Here is an 18538-nt window from a genome sequence, read left to right on the forward strand (position 1 = left end):
GCTTGACTGCACTTGTTTTGTACCTCATCCCAGCGATGGGAGCTGTAGGAGCACAGTGCCATCTAGCATTGTGCTGCAGCATGGGGTCAGCTGGAGTAAAAGATGAGCACTACTCACTCCATGGCAAAGATCACCTCCTCAGCACCTGGGTTCTCCTTGTTCCCCCCATCCAAATGCTAACCCTGTCCAAGTGGGGATTGCCATGCTCGGGCCTTCCCTAGAAACATAAGCTGCTGTGTTGCTGAAGTTGAGACAGACAGCAAGTTCATCGTCTTTCATTAACAATCCAAATGCTTGCCAGCCATCTTACTTCAGTCCTCAACCTCCTTTTAAGAATCAGAAATGCTTTTTCCTTGTATTGAGAAGGTCTGCCTTGCCAAGAGCTTTTCATGCCAGGGCACTGCACAAGCTCAGATACTCTGGAGTTTTTGGCTTAGGCACAATGCCCGGTGGAATGAATTGAAATGGGAAAGTTTGCTGCTCTGCTCCCCCTGCTCCAAATGGATGGCTTGTTTAATTTCCTTGTACAGACATTTTCCAGGTGTCTGCCTTGTTTAAAAAATGTGACCTCCACTCTAGCCAGAGAAGGCAGCTGAAAGGTTAAGAGACTAAAGAGATTAGCAAACGGTTAGCCGTTGGACAGGGGGAGCTCTTTCAGCAAACACAGCAGAATGCAGCCAACAGATACATCCCAGGGCTCCTTCATTTTAACAGGAAGGTATATTACCTTTGTGCACATACCACAGGCAGCTGCCGAGAGGCTGGGCTGTGATACATTCAGACAGATGCCTAGACCTATTTTCAGCTGCATGCAATGAGTATGAGTTGGTCTTGGGTACAGCTAGAGTGAGCTGGGTACTCTTCAGTCCGTGCTGCATCTCCCAACCAGATTATGACTCCATTGTTAATCAGGCCTTTTAAACTGGCTGCCGGCTGACCAGGCGCTGCAAGCATTGACACTCCAGAGTAGTGTCTGGTGTCAGACATGATTTAACCATGCATAGTGAGCGCCTGTGCCTGAAAGCATCCACTGAGGTTCTGGTCTGACAGTCACACTGGGTCTGTTTGGCCCTGGCTGGTTTAGCAGATTGACCACAAGGCAGCATGAGAGATGTGCCAGTTACTTCCAGCTCGCCCGTGTCAAAGGGCTTGGAGAGGATTAGTAAAGGTGGAGCAACCGTGATGAATTAAATGAGGCTTCCCTGTTAATGAAAATGGATGAAGCCCAGTTTAGTGTCACCTCTAGTGCCAGGCCAGGCAGAGACATGAGCAGACCAGCCACTCAAACACATGCTGCAATGCACAGTCTAGCAACGTCCCTACTGCAGCACGGAGCTGGGCTGCCACTGAAAGCTTCCAGGAGTGCCAGGCTGTTTTCAGTTAGCAGTGGGGATGGGATTTGGGCAGTGCAGTGATGCCCATGTAAGAGGTGTGCTCCATAACATGCATTGCCTTCACATGTACTCACTGCTTTGCATGTGAGTGAGCAGACTCCTGGTGTGCACGAGCTGTTTGTGCACTGTATGTCCACCTGGAGATCTCAAGGAAATTTCAGTAGCTCCCTCTCTCTTTCCCTCTCCCGCTGCCCCTCGCACCGTCTGCAGTCGTTACTGGGGAAGGAGGAATCCCCAGCCTCAGAGCCTAGACTCCATGTAGTCACCTGCATGGAGGACGTGTTCCCCCCACTGTGAGCGGAGCTTGTGAATGCTTGGTGAGAGGACATGAACGGTCTAAGAGCTGTTGGCTGGCAAGGGGATATTAACAAGGAGGCACTCGTTGGAGGGCAAGCTGCTTGGTCAGTGAGGGAGACTGGGATGGCAAGAAACTGCCCCTTGGTTTCCAGAGACTTGAAAAATTCACCTTCACTTTTCTGCTGCTGCCATTTGCTTTTCCCACTCTCAGCGCATCTCTGTACCCAACCTCCTTTCCCCCTCACATGGCTACAGTGAAATGGCTTTCGTGGGAGAGTTCAGGAACCTGTGCAAGCAAATCCTGGAAACCCTCCACATAAGACAACTGGAGACCCTAGAGAAAAATCCGAGTGCCTGTGAAGTCAGTGGCAAAACTCCTGTTAACTTTGATGGGGCAAGAATCCCCCCTCTGGGCTGTTGTTGCCATCAGTGGCTATTCCTCAGCGGCAGAGCGGCAGCTTTGCTTCCTGGTTTACAAGAGGAAAGATATCCTGATATTGGCCCTGCTGGTGCTCCCCCCATTCATGGAAATCAGTGGCATTGCATGAGTTGTGAGCAACGGCAGGGGCTTGCTCTCCAACCTCCTACTGTCAGAGCTAATGCTGTGGATCCTGCAGGGCATTACAGTAATGCACTGAGTGGAAATACACAGTAGACACACATTCTTCTTGTCAGCACTGACAGAAGCCAGCTGGGGAGGTTTAGAGCAGGGCTGGATTAGATCTCACTACAGCGCAGGTCTCTTTATATTGGCTGGTTTCAGCTCCAATCCCTTTTTTGCCTGACTGGCACTGGGGAGAGCTTACACGCACTCTGCCTTTTTCAGGCCAGCCTGTAGTCCCCCCCCGCAGCCCACCCCCCTCCTCGTCCGTCACTGTCATAAATGTCTGCAAGGAGTCGGCCATGAAATCTGCACTGGTTGGTGTGATCGTGGGTGGAATTTATCTCCTAGCAGGTAATGACAGATGTTGTAGATAAATAGGGGTGTGTGTGTACGTGTGTGCACGTGTATGTGCCTAGCAAGGGAGCTATGGCTCAGTTGTGTAGTCAGCAGTAGCTGGAGATTTGGGAGAAGCGCTAGACTTGATCGGAGAAGCCCTTGTCAGAGGCAGGTGGTTTAATTGTGAAAGGAGCTCATTTTTTTGTCTTGGAAACTGCGGGGCTGAGGAGTTGCCAGTGACTGTAAGGATCTGGGGACAGCCCAGGCAGGGCCTTGCTAGAAAGCTGCATTCCTTAAAAAGTGGATTCTCTTCTTTGCTGGGAGGGACTAAAGCACAGGCGTTTGCTTCAGAGCATGGGTGCCTGCCTCGCGTTCAGATGCATTTTTGGACCCACACACCACCTCTCACCACCCTCTGTGCAAGCTTTGCTTTGCTCTCCTCCCTTTATCTGGCTTTTTAAAGGCATTAACATCCTGCGTGGAACAGCGTGGCTCTGTGGTTGAAAGGAAAGTTCTGAGTCTTTCACTGCCCCATCTTCCCAACTCCCCGCGTAGAAACGCCTGGCGAGAGAAAGGGCAAAACTGCACATTGCTATGGAAATGGTGGTAGTGATGCAAGCAACCATGTCATTGCAGGGAACAGGTTTGTTGCGGCTAATTCTCTGCTTTAGGTTGTTCCTGTACAAGAAGGGAAGTCCTAATTAGGACGCACCATGGGAAGGGCTGCTGGACCATAGCTGTCCTCTGGAGAGAGGACAAGGTGCTGCTCAGCAGTGAGCATCGCTGCTGTGGCACATGGTGCTGCTGGAAAGGCTGGCAGCGCTCGCGCCCTGCATTAACAGCCAGTGAACAGACCTCCCCTCGGGGATATCTACCCACCTGCCTGCTACGTGAGACTCTCTCATGCATATGCAAGTGACAGGCGTCATATATAATATGTAGCATGTACAACACGTTCGCAAAGCCACGCTGAGGAATAGCCACGGTGACACTGGTGTTTGGCGCATACAGCCATTTACCAGATACCCCGGTGATTGTTCTAGAGATATCTGGGTGGCAGACCTAGCATGGGATGGCTGAAACTTGGCTTTGCCTTTTGAAAGCAGTGGAAACGAGAGGCTTCCACAGTGTAGTAAATCCTAGAATGGGACCCGACCCAAGGTACAAGCTGTGATTAATGTAATTATTAGCTTGAACACTCATACATTAACCAGTGTATTTACAAATAAATCTTCTGACAGCAACTTAGTCTTTCATGTTCAAATAGCAGCTTTCTCTGATGTGTGTTAGTTGGTCCTTTTTTACATATTAAACTTAATGAATTTCTTATCTAGTTAAAAATAGCTATGCAGTGATACCATGATCTGAGTGGATGTTATAATATACTGGCATTTCCTTTATTACCAGTGAATATTTCAGCCTAAGGGGCTCAGAGACAGCACAGCACAGTCTGTAAAAGTAAAAAGTACTTGTTTTTATGACAGAAGTGTCGCATGGAATTAAGGCCAGTTCTCCTAACACCTGAGCTGGTGTGTGCTCACGCCTCTCTGTGCGGCTTCTCAGGACTGCACTTGAAAGTTTAAACAGAGTTTTTAAAAACACGGCAGAAGGATTGCAAAGACATGCGAGCATCCTGTGCCCGAGGAAGTCTGGCATAACAGGTATAGGCCAGGAAATAGTCTGCATCTTTTTGCCGCTGTCATGGCCCAAAGCAAAGATTGTGTTGTTCCTGGAATGGGGTGATTTCCTTTGCTTTCTTCTTCATGTTCCCAGCTGCATTTGCACTCTGTTGTTTGCAGCCAAAACACAAAACTGAAATCCCCTCTGGGACGCTGAAGTTGGCATCTAGCAGGCAGCGTGGACTGGAAATCTCCTTCTCCTGTGGCTGACTCGGTCTCTAAGTTCCAGTGTTACCAAAGCAGCTGACAGACTGGCTGGTGTTCAGAGACAGACGATAAACATCTCAGCAGGCTCAGGGGGCTGACAGCCAAATCCGAGTGGCAGGGGTGGGGGCACAGGGCAGGGCAGCTGTTTCTGGGTGGCTGTAAACACCACAGGGAGGGAGAGTTGCTTGGCCTGGTAGGTGAGAGCAAACATTTGCTGTCAGTGAGGTGTAGGACTCTCTGCACACATCTCCCTTGCCTCTTGCAATGGTTTCAGACTCCAATGGCCAAAGGCAAGTGCACTTCACCGGCCCCGCGGAGCACAGGAAAGGCTCTGGGAGGGCTGGTTGTTTGCAGGCAGCAGCAGTGAAGATGGTGCTGGTCAGTTTGGGAAGCACTGGCCTCTGGCTGCAGCCACCCATCTCTCTCCCCCTCGCCTCACTGTGCTCCTGCACCTAGGTCACAGAGCAGCAGACATGGCCAAGCCGTGCCGTGGTCCTAAGTGGTGGCTCATACTTTTTACCCGTTCCAAACAAAACAGCAGAAATCAAAACATCACTATCCCCAGGGAGAGCTCGGTGTTTAATTAGCCACAAACTCGGGGTGGTGCACTCACCACAGGGATTAATTTGCCACCTGGCAGAGAGCTCACACCGCAGGTGCCATCTGGGAGCCTGGGAAACGGTACAAACAGACTTGCCTGCTGCTGTTTCCGTGGGGAGTTGCGCGGATTTCTGCTCCAGGCCTCCCACCTCTTCACTCGCACGGCTCCCTCCGTTTGCCAGGCTGAGACTGAGCCCCTGCTCAGCTGGGCGTGCTCTTTCCCTCCTAGCCCACTCTGGCTGGAGCCCTCTCCCAGCACTCCTCTGCTGTGTTTCTTAGAGCTGTGTCCCAGTTACCCACAGCTGGCCAGGGCTGCAGTCCCCACCAGCCGCAACTCTCAGCAAGCCGGTTTTTGGCTTGGGCACACCTACAGCCTGACCCTGCCAGGCAGCATCCCAAACCCTGTGCTGGACCTAAGAATCATCCTTGGTTCACTCAGTAGCCAGGCCCCTGCCCTGGAATTTGCTTCTGCCAGCAAATGTGAATCCTCACGTGAGACCCCTGCCCCCAGTGTGACCTGCAGCATCCCCTGCTGACCCATCTTCACTCCAGCCAGAGGCTTCTGCTCTGTTCCTGAGCTTCTTCAGAGCGAGGGCAGCCCAACGAGCTCTGCTTGCAATAGCTCCTTCCCTTCATGTATGGCTGCAGCTGGATATTGAAATCCCTGCAGATAAATCTCGATTCCCTGCAACACACTCTCCTTCCATATGCAGAAGCATTTGGACTCAGGAGCATTGGGCAGGTACTAAGTGCTTAGCTCATCAAGTCCCTGTGCAGAAAGTGCTTAGCTGTCTGCATGGAGCGGGTTCTGGCATCGGCGACCATGTCAGAAGCAGCACTGACTGCCCACTGACTCAGCTCTTTGTCAGGCCAGCGGTTACTGTTCAAATGCAGCGCTTGTCTGCTCTTAATCCATTGGAGCACTGTTCTGCGCAGCATCTCAGATACCTCTCTGTCCTTCTTACGGATCAGTGCTGGCTTAGCATTAATCACAGCACAGACCCAGCTTAGCTGGGTGGAAGATCCCCACACCTCCCGGGCCTGCCACGCTGCCTCGTGGTGCTTGTATGTGAACCCTAGAGACCGACAGGGAAGTACCGTCTGGAACCAGATGGGTGGTGACTAACGTGACTCTTGTGCAGCTCAAGGCAGTACTTCCCTGGCCAGCAGCAGAAGTCTTGGCCTGAAGAGCAGCTAAAGAGAGCTTTTTGGGGAGGGCCTGAGGGGAGTCAACTCACTCGGTGACTCTACAGGATGCTGCATTTAGGTGTGGCCTGGTGCGCCTCGGTGGCACCAAACCAGGACATGCAGTCAAGAGGCCCTAATTTATCTTCTTTATCGTCCCTATAGCTGCTCCTACTCTAGCATCACCATGTCCCCTCACATCTGCCTCCAGCTACTCTTCAAGCTGTTCAACACATTGACCTTGGCTCCCCAGTGGTTTTTCTTTTTAAATGTTTTTTATTTTTTGATTGACTTCCTTTGTGCTCAGATTCCTTCTTTTCCTTGCCTCTATCCCATGCATGCTGGCTGGCTGGACTTTATAATGTCATTACAGCTGGATAATCCACGCTTAGCTTATCTGTGCAGCTCTGAAGATTAGTGGGAACTAATGTTGTTGGGCTAGATAAGCAGCAGTTTTACCTTCAGAAAGTGTTTTACCTTTATCAGCCTGAAGACACGTAGGAGCACAACAGCCGGTTTTCATTAAACCCTGCTGATTGCAGGGGCTCCTTTACCTTTCTGGTCCTGCTGAGACACAGTTAGCAGCCCTACAAAACAAGCCCGCTGTAGTCCAAGGACGTTTATGCCATTTCCTTCACAGGGACTGTTCAGTGCTGAGTTCAGTGAGTGTGCGGTAAGAACATCACCCCTAAGCATTTCTGGGATAGTTTAGGCGGGTGTAAGTGCAAGGCTGGAATAGTTGAGGCAGGGGTGATGCAGCACCGGCCAGGGGTTTGCACTAGACGACCTGAGGGCCCTTCCCGCCCTACTTTCTGATTCCATCAGTTCCTGTAAATGCAACAGCAGGTCCAATCAGCCAAGTCTTCCTCTGCAGTTTGCCTTTCTAGTGTTCTCTGGTGCAACCCAGGCCTGGGCAGCATGTAGATCCATTGGCAAAACACAGCCAGGGCCAGGGGCTCTGTAAACGATGACTGGAGGGAGCTCCGTAAGCTAGAAGACAGACCTGCGGTGGCTGGGAGGGCAGTGCTAGATGACCAGAGGGGCCCACTCCATCTCTGACTCATTTGTGTCCTGTGGGCAGGCAGCAGTAAGTGCAGAGCTCCTTGCCGGCAAAGCTGGGCCCATGGTGGCTTCACTGAATGGGAACAGCCCAAAGAGCTGCCTGTGATGGGGAGGGAGGGGTGGTCTTCCCAGCTTGGTACTGCAGGAGAGGGGGCCCCAGTCATCTGCAGTAAGAGCCTGTTTCTCAATCTCTTTCCTAGGCGTGGAGTGTGCCGTTGACATCAATGAGTGCGAAGATGGCCCCTGCGAGAATGGGGCTGCCTGCGAGGATGGCATTGCTGACTACCCCTGCCGCTGCGTCCCCAGCCAGAATGGCACTGTATGGGGCGGGAAGAACTGCTCCATCCAGCTCACCGGCTGCCAGACACATGACTGCCAAAATGAGGCCCTCTGCACCCCAACGTATGTGGCAGGGAGCCACGGCCACCTTTGCCAGTGCCAGCCTGGCTTCTACGATGCCACATGCTCAACCCCAACAACCTTCTCCTTTGCCTCCAGGACATTTCTCCCCATTGACATGTCCACAGGTGGTTGGAGCAGGAAGGATGTGGCAGGAGTTCCCGTGGCCAGCGTGTCGCTCCGGTTCAGAACCACACTGCCTGATGGCATCCTCTTTTACCGAGGCCAGGAAGGAGCATACCTGTTCCTGGAGCTCTCTGGTGGCACACTGCATGCAGGGGTGCAAAGAAACAACGCCAAATCCTCTTTGGCCTTGGAGGGACTGAAGGTTGATGATGGCCAGTGGCATAAAGCTGAGGTTCTTCTGCAGCACTCGGTGGAGTTAAAGCTGTGGCACGAATCCTGCGATGCAGGAGTCTGCCTGCAGAGCGCTGTGGTTGGGGACAGTGCTGCTCTGCTCCCACCACCCTTCCTGAAAGCCTATGTTGGGGGGGTTGATGGCAGCGGGGTAGCCAACACCACACGCAGCCGGCAGGGTTACATCGGCTGCTTGCAGGACCTGCAGGTCGATTCCCAGGCTGTCCTTCCCCTGGATCTCCTTCCCAATGCATCCTCCCTGGCAGCACTGGGCTGTGACAGGACGGAGTGGTGCCAGGCCCAGCCCTGCTCTCACGGAGGCTCGTGTGTGGACCTCTGGGCAACCTTTAGGTGCAACTGCTCCAGGCCTTATGAAGGCCTCACCTGCTCATACGGTAAATGTCAAGTGACAGCACCTGGCAGCTCCTTTGGCAATGAATGCTTGGAGATGCTGACACTGGCTGTGAAGCTGTGGGCAGGGCAGAACTGCACCTTCATAGACTAACAGAATCAGAGACATAACATTAAGCTCTTGTAAACGAGTTAGTCTACAAAGGTGCAAATCTATGCTGCCTTCTGCCTGTCCCATGGCTAACTACCTCTCTCTCGGGGGAGGCAATAACCTTTTCTGTGTAACCAAAGACTGAGGAAGCAGGTATAAACAGAATTTCCATCAAATCCTGTTCTGTGTTGTGACAGTGCAGAGCCAGCTCCTGATGGAGTGATTGCCAGGTCCATAGCACACGCATTATTCCAGCCAGGCCCAGATGCTCAGACCTCCTCTTTGTGCCAGCTGCAGTGCTTGCAGAAGGGCCGTGAAGTCCGTTCACTTGCCCTTCAGGAGCTTAGGTGTTGTAGACTAAATGCGCCAGTTGAGACAGCTCTTGAATTGGAAAGCTCGGCTGAGCTCACACTCGTTTGCATTTTCACATTCCTGCGGGGCTGGTGTTAATTCTGTTGTGCTTCCTGTTGCACTCCTCTTCTTGAAACATAGTAGGGACAGACGTGCCTCTGCTGTTGTGGGGCTGGGAGTTTTAAAAAAGCAGCTTTATCACTTAAACTTCCCAAGCAAAACCTGCCATTGGCAGCCCCTGCAGACCTGTCCTCTACAAATGGCAGGGATGCTGGCACCCTAAGCCTTTGGGACTGGCTTGCCAGAGGCAGTAGGACGAGACGTCCTGTTCCTCTAGTACACGGAAGGACGCTAGTCTGGAGGAAGAAAAGCCAAGTGAGGTGCTGTAGCTCGAAATATCCCAAGGCACCTGCGTTGCCCTCCTGCAGAAATGATGCGCCTTTCCTTTCCCTTGCAGAGTATCCGGCAGCAACGTTTGGCCTGGAGGATTCCTACAGCTTGGCCTCTTTCACACTTGCAGATAATCCCATAGCTGACTTCAGTGTTTCCTTTTTCATCCGCACGCTGAAGCCAGAGGGCCTGGTGCTGCAGGTCCATGATGGGACTGAACCCTGCCTCACTGTGTACCTGAAGGATGGCTGGCTCCTGCTAAAGACACCATTCGCAGGCCCCATGGCGCTCTCAGAAGCGCTGGCTGATGGGAAGAGACACTTGGTGACACTCTCCTTCCGAGAAGGAGTAGCTTACACCAGTCATTCAGACAGAGAGGTGGAGCTCGGGCACCTGGTCATGAGGCCTCTTGCAGCTGGCCATGTGGTACATGTTGGCAGGCTTCCTCAGCAAGAAAGCATGGGGACTTGGGGAGGCTATTTTAAAGGCTGTCTTCAAGATATCCAGCTCAACAACCATCGCCTGGAGCTTTTTGCTCATCAGGCAGACAACTACAGCCTACCACAGGAGGCATACATGGGACGAACTACTGGCCTCGTGCAGGGCTGCATCTCTGACGACACCTGCAAGGTAGGAATGCTCTGTTCTCTCTGCACGGGTGCACTGGGGCTGATCACAAGCAAATGTGTGGGGCTACAAGGCTACGGGCGTGATGTCCGGGAAAAGGTGACTGTTTAAGTGCTAATGGCAGGGCAGCACCTTGGAGACTAACTAGTTCAGAGAGGCATGCACTTTTGTAGGCAACAACCTGCTCCATCAGATGCTACAAATGGTGATAGCACCCAGCCCCTCAGCATTTCCGTAGTCCACTGTCTCCTGCGCACACTGCAGCCTCCTCGGGGGCTGACACCTGGTGCACACAACCTGTAAGCACTGCCTGCCCCTAGGCCCCTCACCACACCCTGGTACCCTCTAACCCATTCACCCCAGAGACGCTCCAGTCTCCGTCCCATGACAGTCTATGATGTTAGTGACAACCGAGTCCAGCACTACTTGGGCAGGGCGCAGAAGGACGTCTTTGGGTGTCCTTAAAGGAAGAAGCTCTCTCCTCCCTCCTGTGCTGGATGGTGCTTCTCCCTGCCCCACCTGCCTGCCTTCCCTGCAGCCCTTGCAGGGAAGTATTGCTGCTCCTTCCTGGTGTTGTTTCCAGGGACTTTTTGACACTTGCCTCCAGTGTTTCTCACCCTTCCTTTTGTGCCTCACAGTTTTGTTTCCACCTGCACCTGCGAACTACAGTGAAGATATTTTCCTGGGTTATAATTAGCCAGTGTTTGCAGAGCACTTGGGGAAGGGGAAGTGCTATATAGGTGCTAAGGATTACTGTTATGATGTGCTGTGTTCTTATGCCACCAAATGTCAAATGCTTCAGTTAAAGGAGATGGAATGAAACCTGCAGGGATTGGCACCTTCTCTATTTGTTTTTAATGACTTAGAATTGGCCTTTAGCTCCGGATGGCTATTCTCAACTGCACACAATTAATCGCTAATTATCTAGTACTATCAGACTTCTTGGTGCATCAGTAGCCAGTGTTTTCCTTGCTGTCTTCTTCATGCTACCAAAGGAGTGGGCAGCAAAGGAGAGGCTGTTCCCAGAAGAAATGACCCTAATGTCACACGACAGGTGTAGTATGGAACATCTCCCGCTTTTCTGTGTGGCATGTGACCATTAGTTCATCCGGGTCTCGCTCCCACGTCGCTTCCCTCCCATCTCATTCTCGCCCCTTTCTGTGACAGGATGGCTTTTCAAATACAAGCACTGTGCCTGTCTGTAGGAGCCAGCCCCTGGGCAGAGCCCCTTCCTCCAAGCTGCAGCAGCACCAAGTTAGGCAGCTGTGTGCTGTGCCCTGACCACATGCATGCCACAAACAGAAGCCCACCAAAGGCACTAGGCTGTGGCAGGTGACTCAGTTCATAGCCTGCAGCGGGCCAGAGCTCAGTTTCCCCTTGGCCCCCTGTAACTGAGTGCCCCACAGAGACCCATAAACCCCAGAGAGGACCCCAAACCCAACGTACCTGTCTCCAAGCATTTGCTGGAGCACATGGGATTGCCGACCTTCCCGGGGAGACAGCCACTTCAGCAGAGAGAACAGTCCAAGTCAGAGGTCCACACGGAGGATGCCCTGCCAGTAGCTCTTGCACTCCTAGGTGGAGGCTGCCCCATGCCGAGGGCATCACCACTGCAGCAACCAGGCACGCGGCAGAAGCAGGATCACCAGACACGACAAGGGTGCTCAAGCCTCTGGTCCCCCCTCTAGGCTGTCCTTGTTTTAATCAGCATTACTCCTCTCTCCCTCTCCGTCTCCGATGTCCTGGCTGTCAAGCTCCCCTCTGTCCAACTCGTTCTTCTAGCCACAGGTGAACTGGCCCCTCCTGAACAAAGCTCTCCTTTTTTTCCAGTCCAAGCCGTGTCACAATGGCGGGGTGTGCACTGTCACCTGGAATGACTTCAGCTGTAGCTGTCCAGCAAACTTCACGGGGAAAACCTGCGAGGAAAGAGTCTGGTGTGAAAGTGACCCCTGTCCCAAAGCCACCGCCTGCGTGGATGTCCCGGCAGGCTATGTCTGTAAGTGCTGAGGGAAGCTTCCTAGCGGATCGGCTCTTGCTTGTCAGTGTTCCCACCTACACAGTTGCTATAGGTAGAAGGGAAAGTGAGGCAGAGACAGAACTGGCCTGAGTGTGATGCAGGCCGTGGCCTGTCTCAGGGACCTGCCCTGGATCAACCTTCACCTAGTGGGTTGCATTTTTCTTTTTCTAGCTTGACATTTCCTCACTGTGCCAGACCTCTTGCTACTTGCTGCATATCCATCCATCCCTGCTGCATACACATCCACTTTCAGACACAAGTGGCACTTCAGTGCCTACAGTCCAGGTAAGACTTGGGCTTCCCAAGTCCCTATTACTATCTCCCTTCCCTGCAGGTCTGGCAAATGCCACGTTTTATGGCCATGCTGCCACCGAGTTCACCACCAACGCTTCGGTGACCAGAACACTCAGCAGCGTCCGCTTGGACTTCAGAACCAGAGATGCGGATGCCATTTTGCTTCGGGCCACTGAAGCGGTGGGCTCTCTCCAGATCGCCATCCAGAACTCCTCCCTGCTCGTGGAGATGAGCAGTGGGAACAGCATTGAGGGTGCCAGCTTCCGGAGTCAGATGCCTGTCACCGACGGGGCCTGGCACACGGTCTCTTTGACCATGGAGGAGCCATCAGCACTTTCTTCACGCTGGCTGGTTCATTTGGACAATTCCATGAATGCAACTCTCCAGGGGAGGGCTGGGGACTTGGCTTTCTTGAGGACCAATGCACTGATTGTGCTGGCTGAGAATTTCACAGGCTGCCTTGGAGAAGTGACCATTGGGGAAATCCACTTGCCCTTCACTGCCCACCTCCCTTACCCTCAGCCTGAGCAGTTCTTGCAGGCTGGGGGCAGTGCCATCCAGCTGGGCTGCACGGGGGCCGATGTGTGCGGGTCAGGTCCTTGCCTCAATGCTGGCACTTGTGAGGACCTGTTTGATTCCTTCCGCTGCGCTTGCAGCACAGGGTGGGCAGGCCCGCTCTGCGAGGCCAACATCGATGACTGCCAGGCCAGCCCATGCGTCCACGGGACCTGTGTGGATTTGGTGGCTGACTTCCAGTGTGAATGTGCCCCGGGATTTGCGGGGAAGAAATGCGATGTGGACGTGGATGACTGTGGGCAGCACAAGTGCCTACACAGTGGGACCTGCGTCGATGAAGTCGCCGGCTATTCCTGCAAGTGCCTGCCACAGTACTCTGGCCCACGCTGCGAGTGAGTGCCCCACTCAGGTTGCTGGCACTGTGGGGAACAGGACAGTCCCTGGAGGACTGGGGTTTGCCTTTGTGAGAGGTTAGAAAAGCAGCGTGGTGCTGAGTGGGTCTCACTGATCTCACCGCGTGGAGGGAGATGTCAGCATACAGCTGTGACCGGCAGGTGGCCTGGCACACTTTGCCAGGTGGTATGCCATGCTTTACCATGGACGGGGTCCAGGCACGCTGGAGTGGCCTGTGGTGCTAGACCTGGCCCCAGAGATGGCCTGCTGGGTGGAGGGCGGGAGAGGGGCAGTCTGAGATACATGAAGGAGCATACCTTTTACACCCCTGCCTGGTGCCACATGTGGTGATTACATGCTGCAGCACTTGCCACCATCTAAACTGAGCACATCTTCCCAAAGCATCTGTCCCTGCCGTGGCAAACAGCACCCCTTTCCTTCAACCTCCTCAGCAGCTCCAGCAGTGATGGCGCACCTCAGAACAGCTGCCTCTGCCCTTTGGCCTTCTCTGGGGAACGGTCGGGCAAGGGCAGCAGGCAGGCAGGTGCCCTGTCTCCTATGGTGCTCGCCGAGGCAATTGTAGAGAGAGTCCCAGGCCAGACACAACCTATGAGTATTCACACCCCATCACAGTTCTGCCTCACTGCTCCAAGCTTAGCCCTGGGAGGAGCTCTCAGGGGTCATCTCAGCTGAGATGGTCCCTAACTGCTCAGGGACATCCTCCACCCTGCACCACATGTGTAGGTACATGTGTGTGTCCATGGGCATCGTGTTGAACAGGACATCAGTAACAGCAGTCTCTGCTTTTCCCAGGTGGCCGTTTCCCCCTGAACAATGCGGCAAAAACTTCACCTGCCTGAATGGTGGCAAATGCACCAGTGGCCCGTGGGGAGCCAACTGCACCTGTAAGCCGGGTTTCACCGGACGGAAGTAAGTGCTGCCCCAATGTGGTCTGCACCACAGGTTGTGCTGGGGCCAAGTGCCATCTCTGCCAGCCTGGGCACTGCTGGGACAGCAGGGCAGGCCCTTTCCATTGCGGTTATTGATCCTACAATGTTTAATTGGGAGCTCCACAGCCCAGCCCCCTGGCATGCAGGGGGCAGGCGTGACGGTGCTAATGTTGCCTGTCCTTTAAGAGCATGCCCCATTTCTAAGCTTCCTTGTTTAAACTACATGTCTGTGTTTCACAAAGCAGCACTGTACCACGTTAGAGAAGGGAAAACACAGTTAGCCATGAAGCTGAGGGGCACTGCCTGGAGCCCAAGAGTCCCTAACTGCTCAGGGACATCCTCCACCGTGCCCCACATGTGTAGGTACATGTGTGTGTCCATGTGCATCGACTTCCAGCCCACACCACGTGTAGGTACATGTGTGTCCATGTGCATCGACTTCCAGCCCACACCACATGTGTAGGTACCTATGTGTGTCCATGTGCATCTGTCTTTTCCCAGCAGAAACTGCAGCCTTGTTTTTGTGCATCCATCCTGTGCACACACTCCTGGCAGCAGCATCTCTGTACCTTGCTGACATTTGCTCTGCTGCCTAGGGAGGCACCTTGGCTTCTTGCACCTCCAAATGGCAGGTGGTGGCAACATGGATCGAGTATTCATGCCCTTGTGCCTTCTAGCAGCATTTACTATGGCCCACATGAGATGCTTTTAGGATAAAGGACACTGCTGTAGGATCACACTGCCGTAGGACACACCCTGCAGCCCAGAGCACATTGTTGGAGTCGTGGCAGGCAGGAGACGCTTGTCATTTAATTCCTATGCTCTCTCCCCTTGCAGCTGTCAAATGAATATCAATGAGTGTGATCCAAACCCATGCCAGAATGGAGGGACGTGCCAGGATGCGGTGAACAAGTACGAGTGTGTGTGCAGTGCAAGCTACACAGGGGAGCGCTGTGACATTGATGTAAGTAATTCCTTCCTCCTCTTGCTACTGGCAGGCCCCCTGTCTCCTTTACTAACCGCTTGGGCTGTTGGGAGCAGAAGCAGCAATTTGGCCAGTCAGAGGCAAGCTGAAAATCCTGATGCCAGGGTTCATCCCCAATAACCTTCCTTGGACATGTTTTACACTCCTACATGCATCCAGCTACAGGAAACTAGCAGGCTTGGCTAGGAACTCAGCACAGAGGTGGCTGGTGAGCAGGAAGTCAGTACGTGGCCTGAACATTAGCCCCTGGTCTGTAGTTTGCAACATGGTACATAAATGCAGCAGCTATTTTTCAGTGTCTGCCTGGGCTGCCATGAAGCCAGGTTCCTTGGTGCTCTTGGCCCCTTAGGCAGTACCGTTCTGTGGGCAATGCTAAAGCAAGCTGCACCTGAGCCAGAGGCAGGCAGGGCTGCATGTGAGCTCGCCGTGCTGCAAGTGGACACCTGAAGCATTCATTACAACCGTGCAAAAAGAAAACATGGTTGTATCTGAAATAACAGGTCGGATAGGAGTAGAGCTGGGAGGGATATGCACACAAGGCTTAGACCTTGAGGCCACCATAGTTCTCTAGCTGGACTCCAAAATTCACTGCAGCTTTTTTCAGATTAGACAATAAGTATGAAAAGAACCTGACCTGGAAAGAAAAGCTGCTACCATCACCACTGAGACCAGAAGTGTTTGGCTAATGGAAACCCAACTAAATCCCAGGAAAGCCAAAAGCTGTGGATTTAAGGGAGAAACAAACACAGTTCTCTCATACACCTACCAGCAGGACAACTGCTACTGAGAACAATGGTCTTAGCAAAGCTGTTCTATATTATGTTGCTGCTTACTCAGAGCTTGCGTCCATGGTGCAGGGTTGAGCGTTAACACTCCTGACTTGCTAATCACTTTGCCAGTTCACGCTGCAAGACTGGGAAGGACTGTGCTAAAGCAGAGTAGAAAGCAGCTTCCTACATGGTTTACTCCCTTCACTACCAGCTATTGTCTCTGATGCCACTTGCATGGGCAGGGAGTGTGTGGTCCCCTGGGAATGTACTAACCCCAAATGCATGGAAACCAGGTTTCACTGCTGTTGCTGTTATCAATGCATGTGCCCTGCAGAAGCCACTCTACCTTTCTGATCTGCATGCTAAACACAGCCAGATGCTCTGAGACATCTCTTCTGTCACAGGATCCTACGTGCAATTTCCTCTATTACTGTTTGCCATCTTTTCCCTATTTACATCGTTTTCCCCTTTTGCCATTAGTTCATCGTGCCCATGGTGGGGAAGAGGGTGCTAGCACTGTTACTGATGGCACTAGTTGCTGTGAATTTCTCCTAAAATATACAGAGTCTGTTCTCCTGGACTAGTGAAAGGCTGAGCCTAACTCTTGGCACTCAGTGTGGGTTTGAACTACGCAGAAGGAAACGGTAGGAAGGTGTTTATGTCAAGGATAGCAGCAGCTCAGCTCTGACTGTCACCCCTTAGAATGAAAAGGGGCCAAAACTGCTGCCTGACCTGCACCTGCTGGAGCCTCCTGCCCAGCATCCTGGCTCCAGCATCACACATCCTTATTTTTAAACATGTTCTCTCCCCTGCACTCCCACGCAACAGGCCAGGGAGGTGGCAGACTGCATGCACAGCGCAAGCGGAGGTGTTTAGTCTTCCAGCAGAACTTCTCTCATCTTTTCCAGCTTCAGACCCTGCTGGTTGTAACCCAACAGGTAACCACATTTTAGCCTGGCTGTCCTTGTAAATAAAAAGACTTTTCAATGAGGCAACTCCCAAGAGCCCACAATGTTTGTGCTGTTTCCTAATCCCCTTTTGTGGCACCTTTGATGGTGAAGGAGCCACACAGTCATACACTAGCTTCCTTCAGCACCTGGGGGTTGTCTTCCAGGTCTCTTGTCCAAGTACGAAGCAGCTCACAGGTGCCTGTCATAACAGCAGCGCATGAAGTGAACACAGCTGCTTTTCTCCTTTCTTCCCCAGTGGGAAAGGAGAAAGGGTAGCACCTGACATTCCCCATTAGACAGCATCTGTCTAGGCCTGCTCTTAAGAAGCATTTCTTGAAGCTAGGAACTACCTAAGCTTTTAAAAAACACAATTCCATGTAGGTGGCTGGAAGATCACACTTCAGCAATGCTCAGCACAGAAGCTATCCAGCCATAGGCACTGAGAGCTGGCTATTTACCATTTAAATATTTTAAAGCCTCTTGTTCTCGTGCCTTGTGAGGCTCCGGTGCGGTAGAGATGGTTTTGCTCTACTAATTCTTGCTTTTGTACCAGGCAGCCTTTCCTCTGGCTCTCAGCTCTATTAAATGCTGAGCCCTGCAAACATCTGTTCTTAGTCAGCTTATGGTAATCTATGTCCCAGATACAGTTCTGCAAGGAAGCTCTCAGACAGAGGCCGGTGGGTTTAATCTTGCTGCAGCAGAAAGCTTAACAGCTATATAAACTCTTAAAGCACTAGCAGAGGAATTGCTAAACCAGCCATCCTCTTGCCATCCCTCTCTGCAGAAGGGCCCTTCCTCAACTCACCTCCATGTTTTGTCAGCTTCTGACAACATGGTTTTTGTCTAGGCATTTGGTTCCCGCCCAGCATGGCCCACCCAGCCGGCAGGTAGTCTGCATCTCCTCACAGTACAAGACCCCCAGCCTGGGTCCTGGCTGCAGAGGCAGCTGCATCTCCAGGAGCTGCCCGCCGTGACAAGCCATACGTAATATTAAAACCCTTTGGAGGAGCGTATGGAGCATGTGACATTAGTTGGACCATTTCACTTCTTCTAACCATCTCTGATGCGCAGACCAGACTCTAATCCTGCTTTTGCTAAAAACAGGTGTTCTTCCTTACGGGTTCATTCAGACTCTGTCCTCTGTAGTAGTTTTTCCAGCCCTGGGATCAGCCCCATGAGTTGCATGCAGTTGGCTTTACTCTGTCAGCTCTCTCCCCAGCTTAGCAAGTTCCCCCTCTCCTCTGTTCTTGCAGCTGGCCTGCCTGAATTAGCAGTGTTGTTAACTATCCCACTGGTGACGCTCAGCTTTTTGCATCCGATACACACCAAGGTGAGAGACGCTGGCCTTTTTGAAGGCTGAGGACAGCCGCTGATCAGTGCCCGTGTCCATTAATGAGCTCAGGCACATGCAGAGGCCATTAGGCAATGATCCTTCAGAGTCCTCAGCTGGCTGGTTTGGTGTAAGAAATGTGCATGCAGTGTGATGGCAGACTAAGGACTGAGCCAGCCCAGCATTTCCCTCTGCAGTTGCCCTCCAGCCCCATGATTTCCGTCTCTCTGTGGACCAAGGCATTGCCAGTTGGGGCTCCCATGACTTCCCGAGCATGAATAAGCTGCATTCAGTTCCCTACAATGACTGGGCTCTTATTGTGTCTCCATTAATTTCTTTTACA

At 52.5% G+C, this 18538-nt stretch overlaps 1 protein-coding gene across 3 annotated transcripts in view; it reads left to right on the forward strand.

The window, feature by feature from the left end:
• The window catches only part of CRB2 (crumbs 2, cell polarity complex component), a 76892-nt gene that overhangs the window by 39283 nt on the left and 19071 nt on the right, over positions 1 to 18538 (forward strand). For 2 of the 3 annotated variants that reach the window (XR_002096238.1, XM_019510874.1), the window contains exons 8-13: positions 7565 to 8515; positions 9431 to 9993; positions 11821 to 11986; positions 12342 to 13209; positions 14024 to 14140; positions 14998 to 15124. Coding sequence is in view for 2 of the 3 variants with exons in the window: in XM_019510874.1 (XP_019366419.1) it covers positions 7565 to 8515; positions 9431 to 9993; positions 11821 to 11986; positions 12342 to 13209; positions 14024 to 14140; positions 14998 to 15124 (2792 nt within the window). In the remaining variant the exon portion in view is untranslated. Of the gene's footprint in view, positions 1 to 7564; positions 8516 to 9430; positions 9994 to 11820; positions 11987 to 12341; positions 13210 to 14023; positions 14141 to 14997; positions 15125 to 18118; positions 18491 to 18538 lie in introns of those variants that run through there. The other variant, XM_019510875.1, reaches the window with a different exon arrangement.

Source organism: Gavialis gangeticus, unplaced genomic scaffold, assembly GCF_001723915.1.
Source record: "Gavialis gangeticus isolate Ggan-Ray unplaced genomic scaffold, GavGan_comp1, whole genome shotgun sequence".
Lineage (NCBI taxonomy): Eukaryota > Metazoa > Chordata > Crocodylia > Gavialidae > Gavialis > Gavialis gangeticus.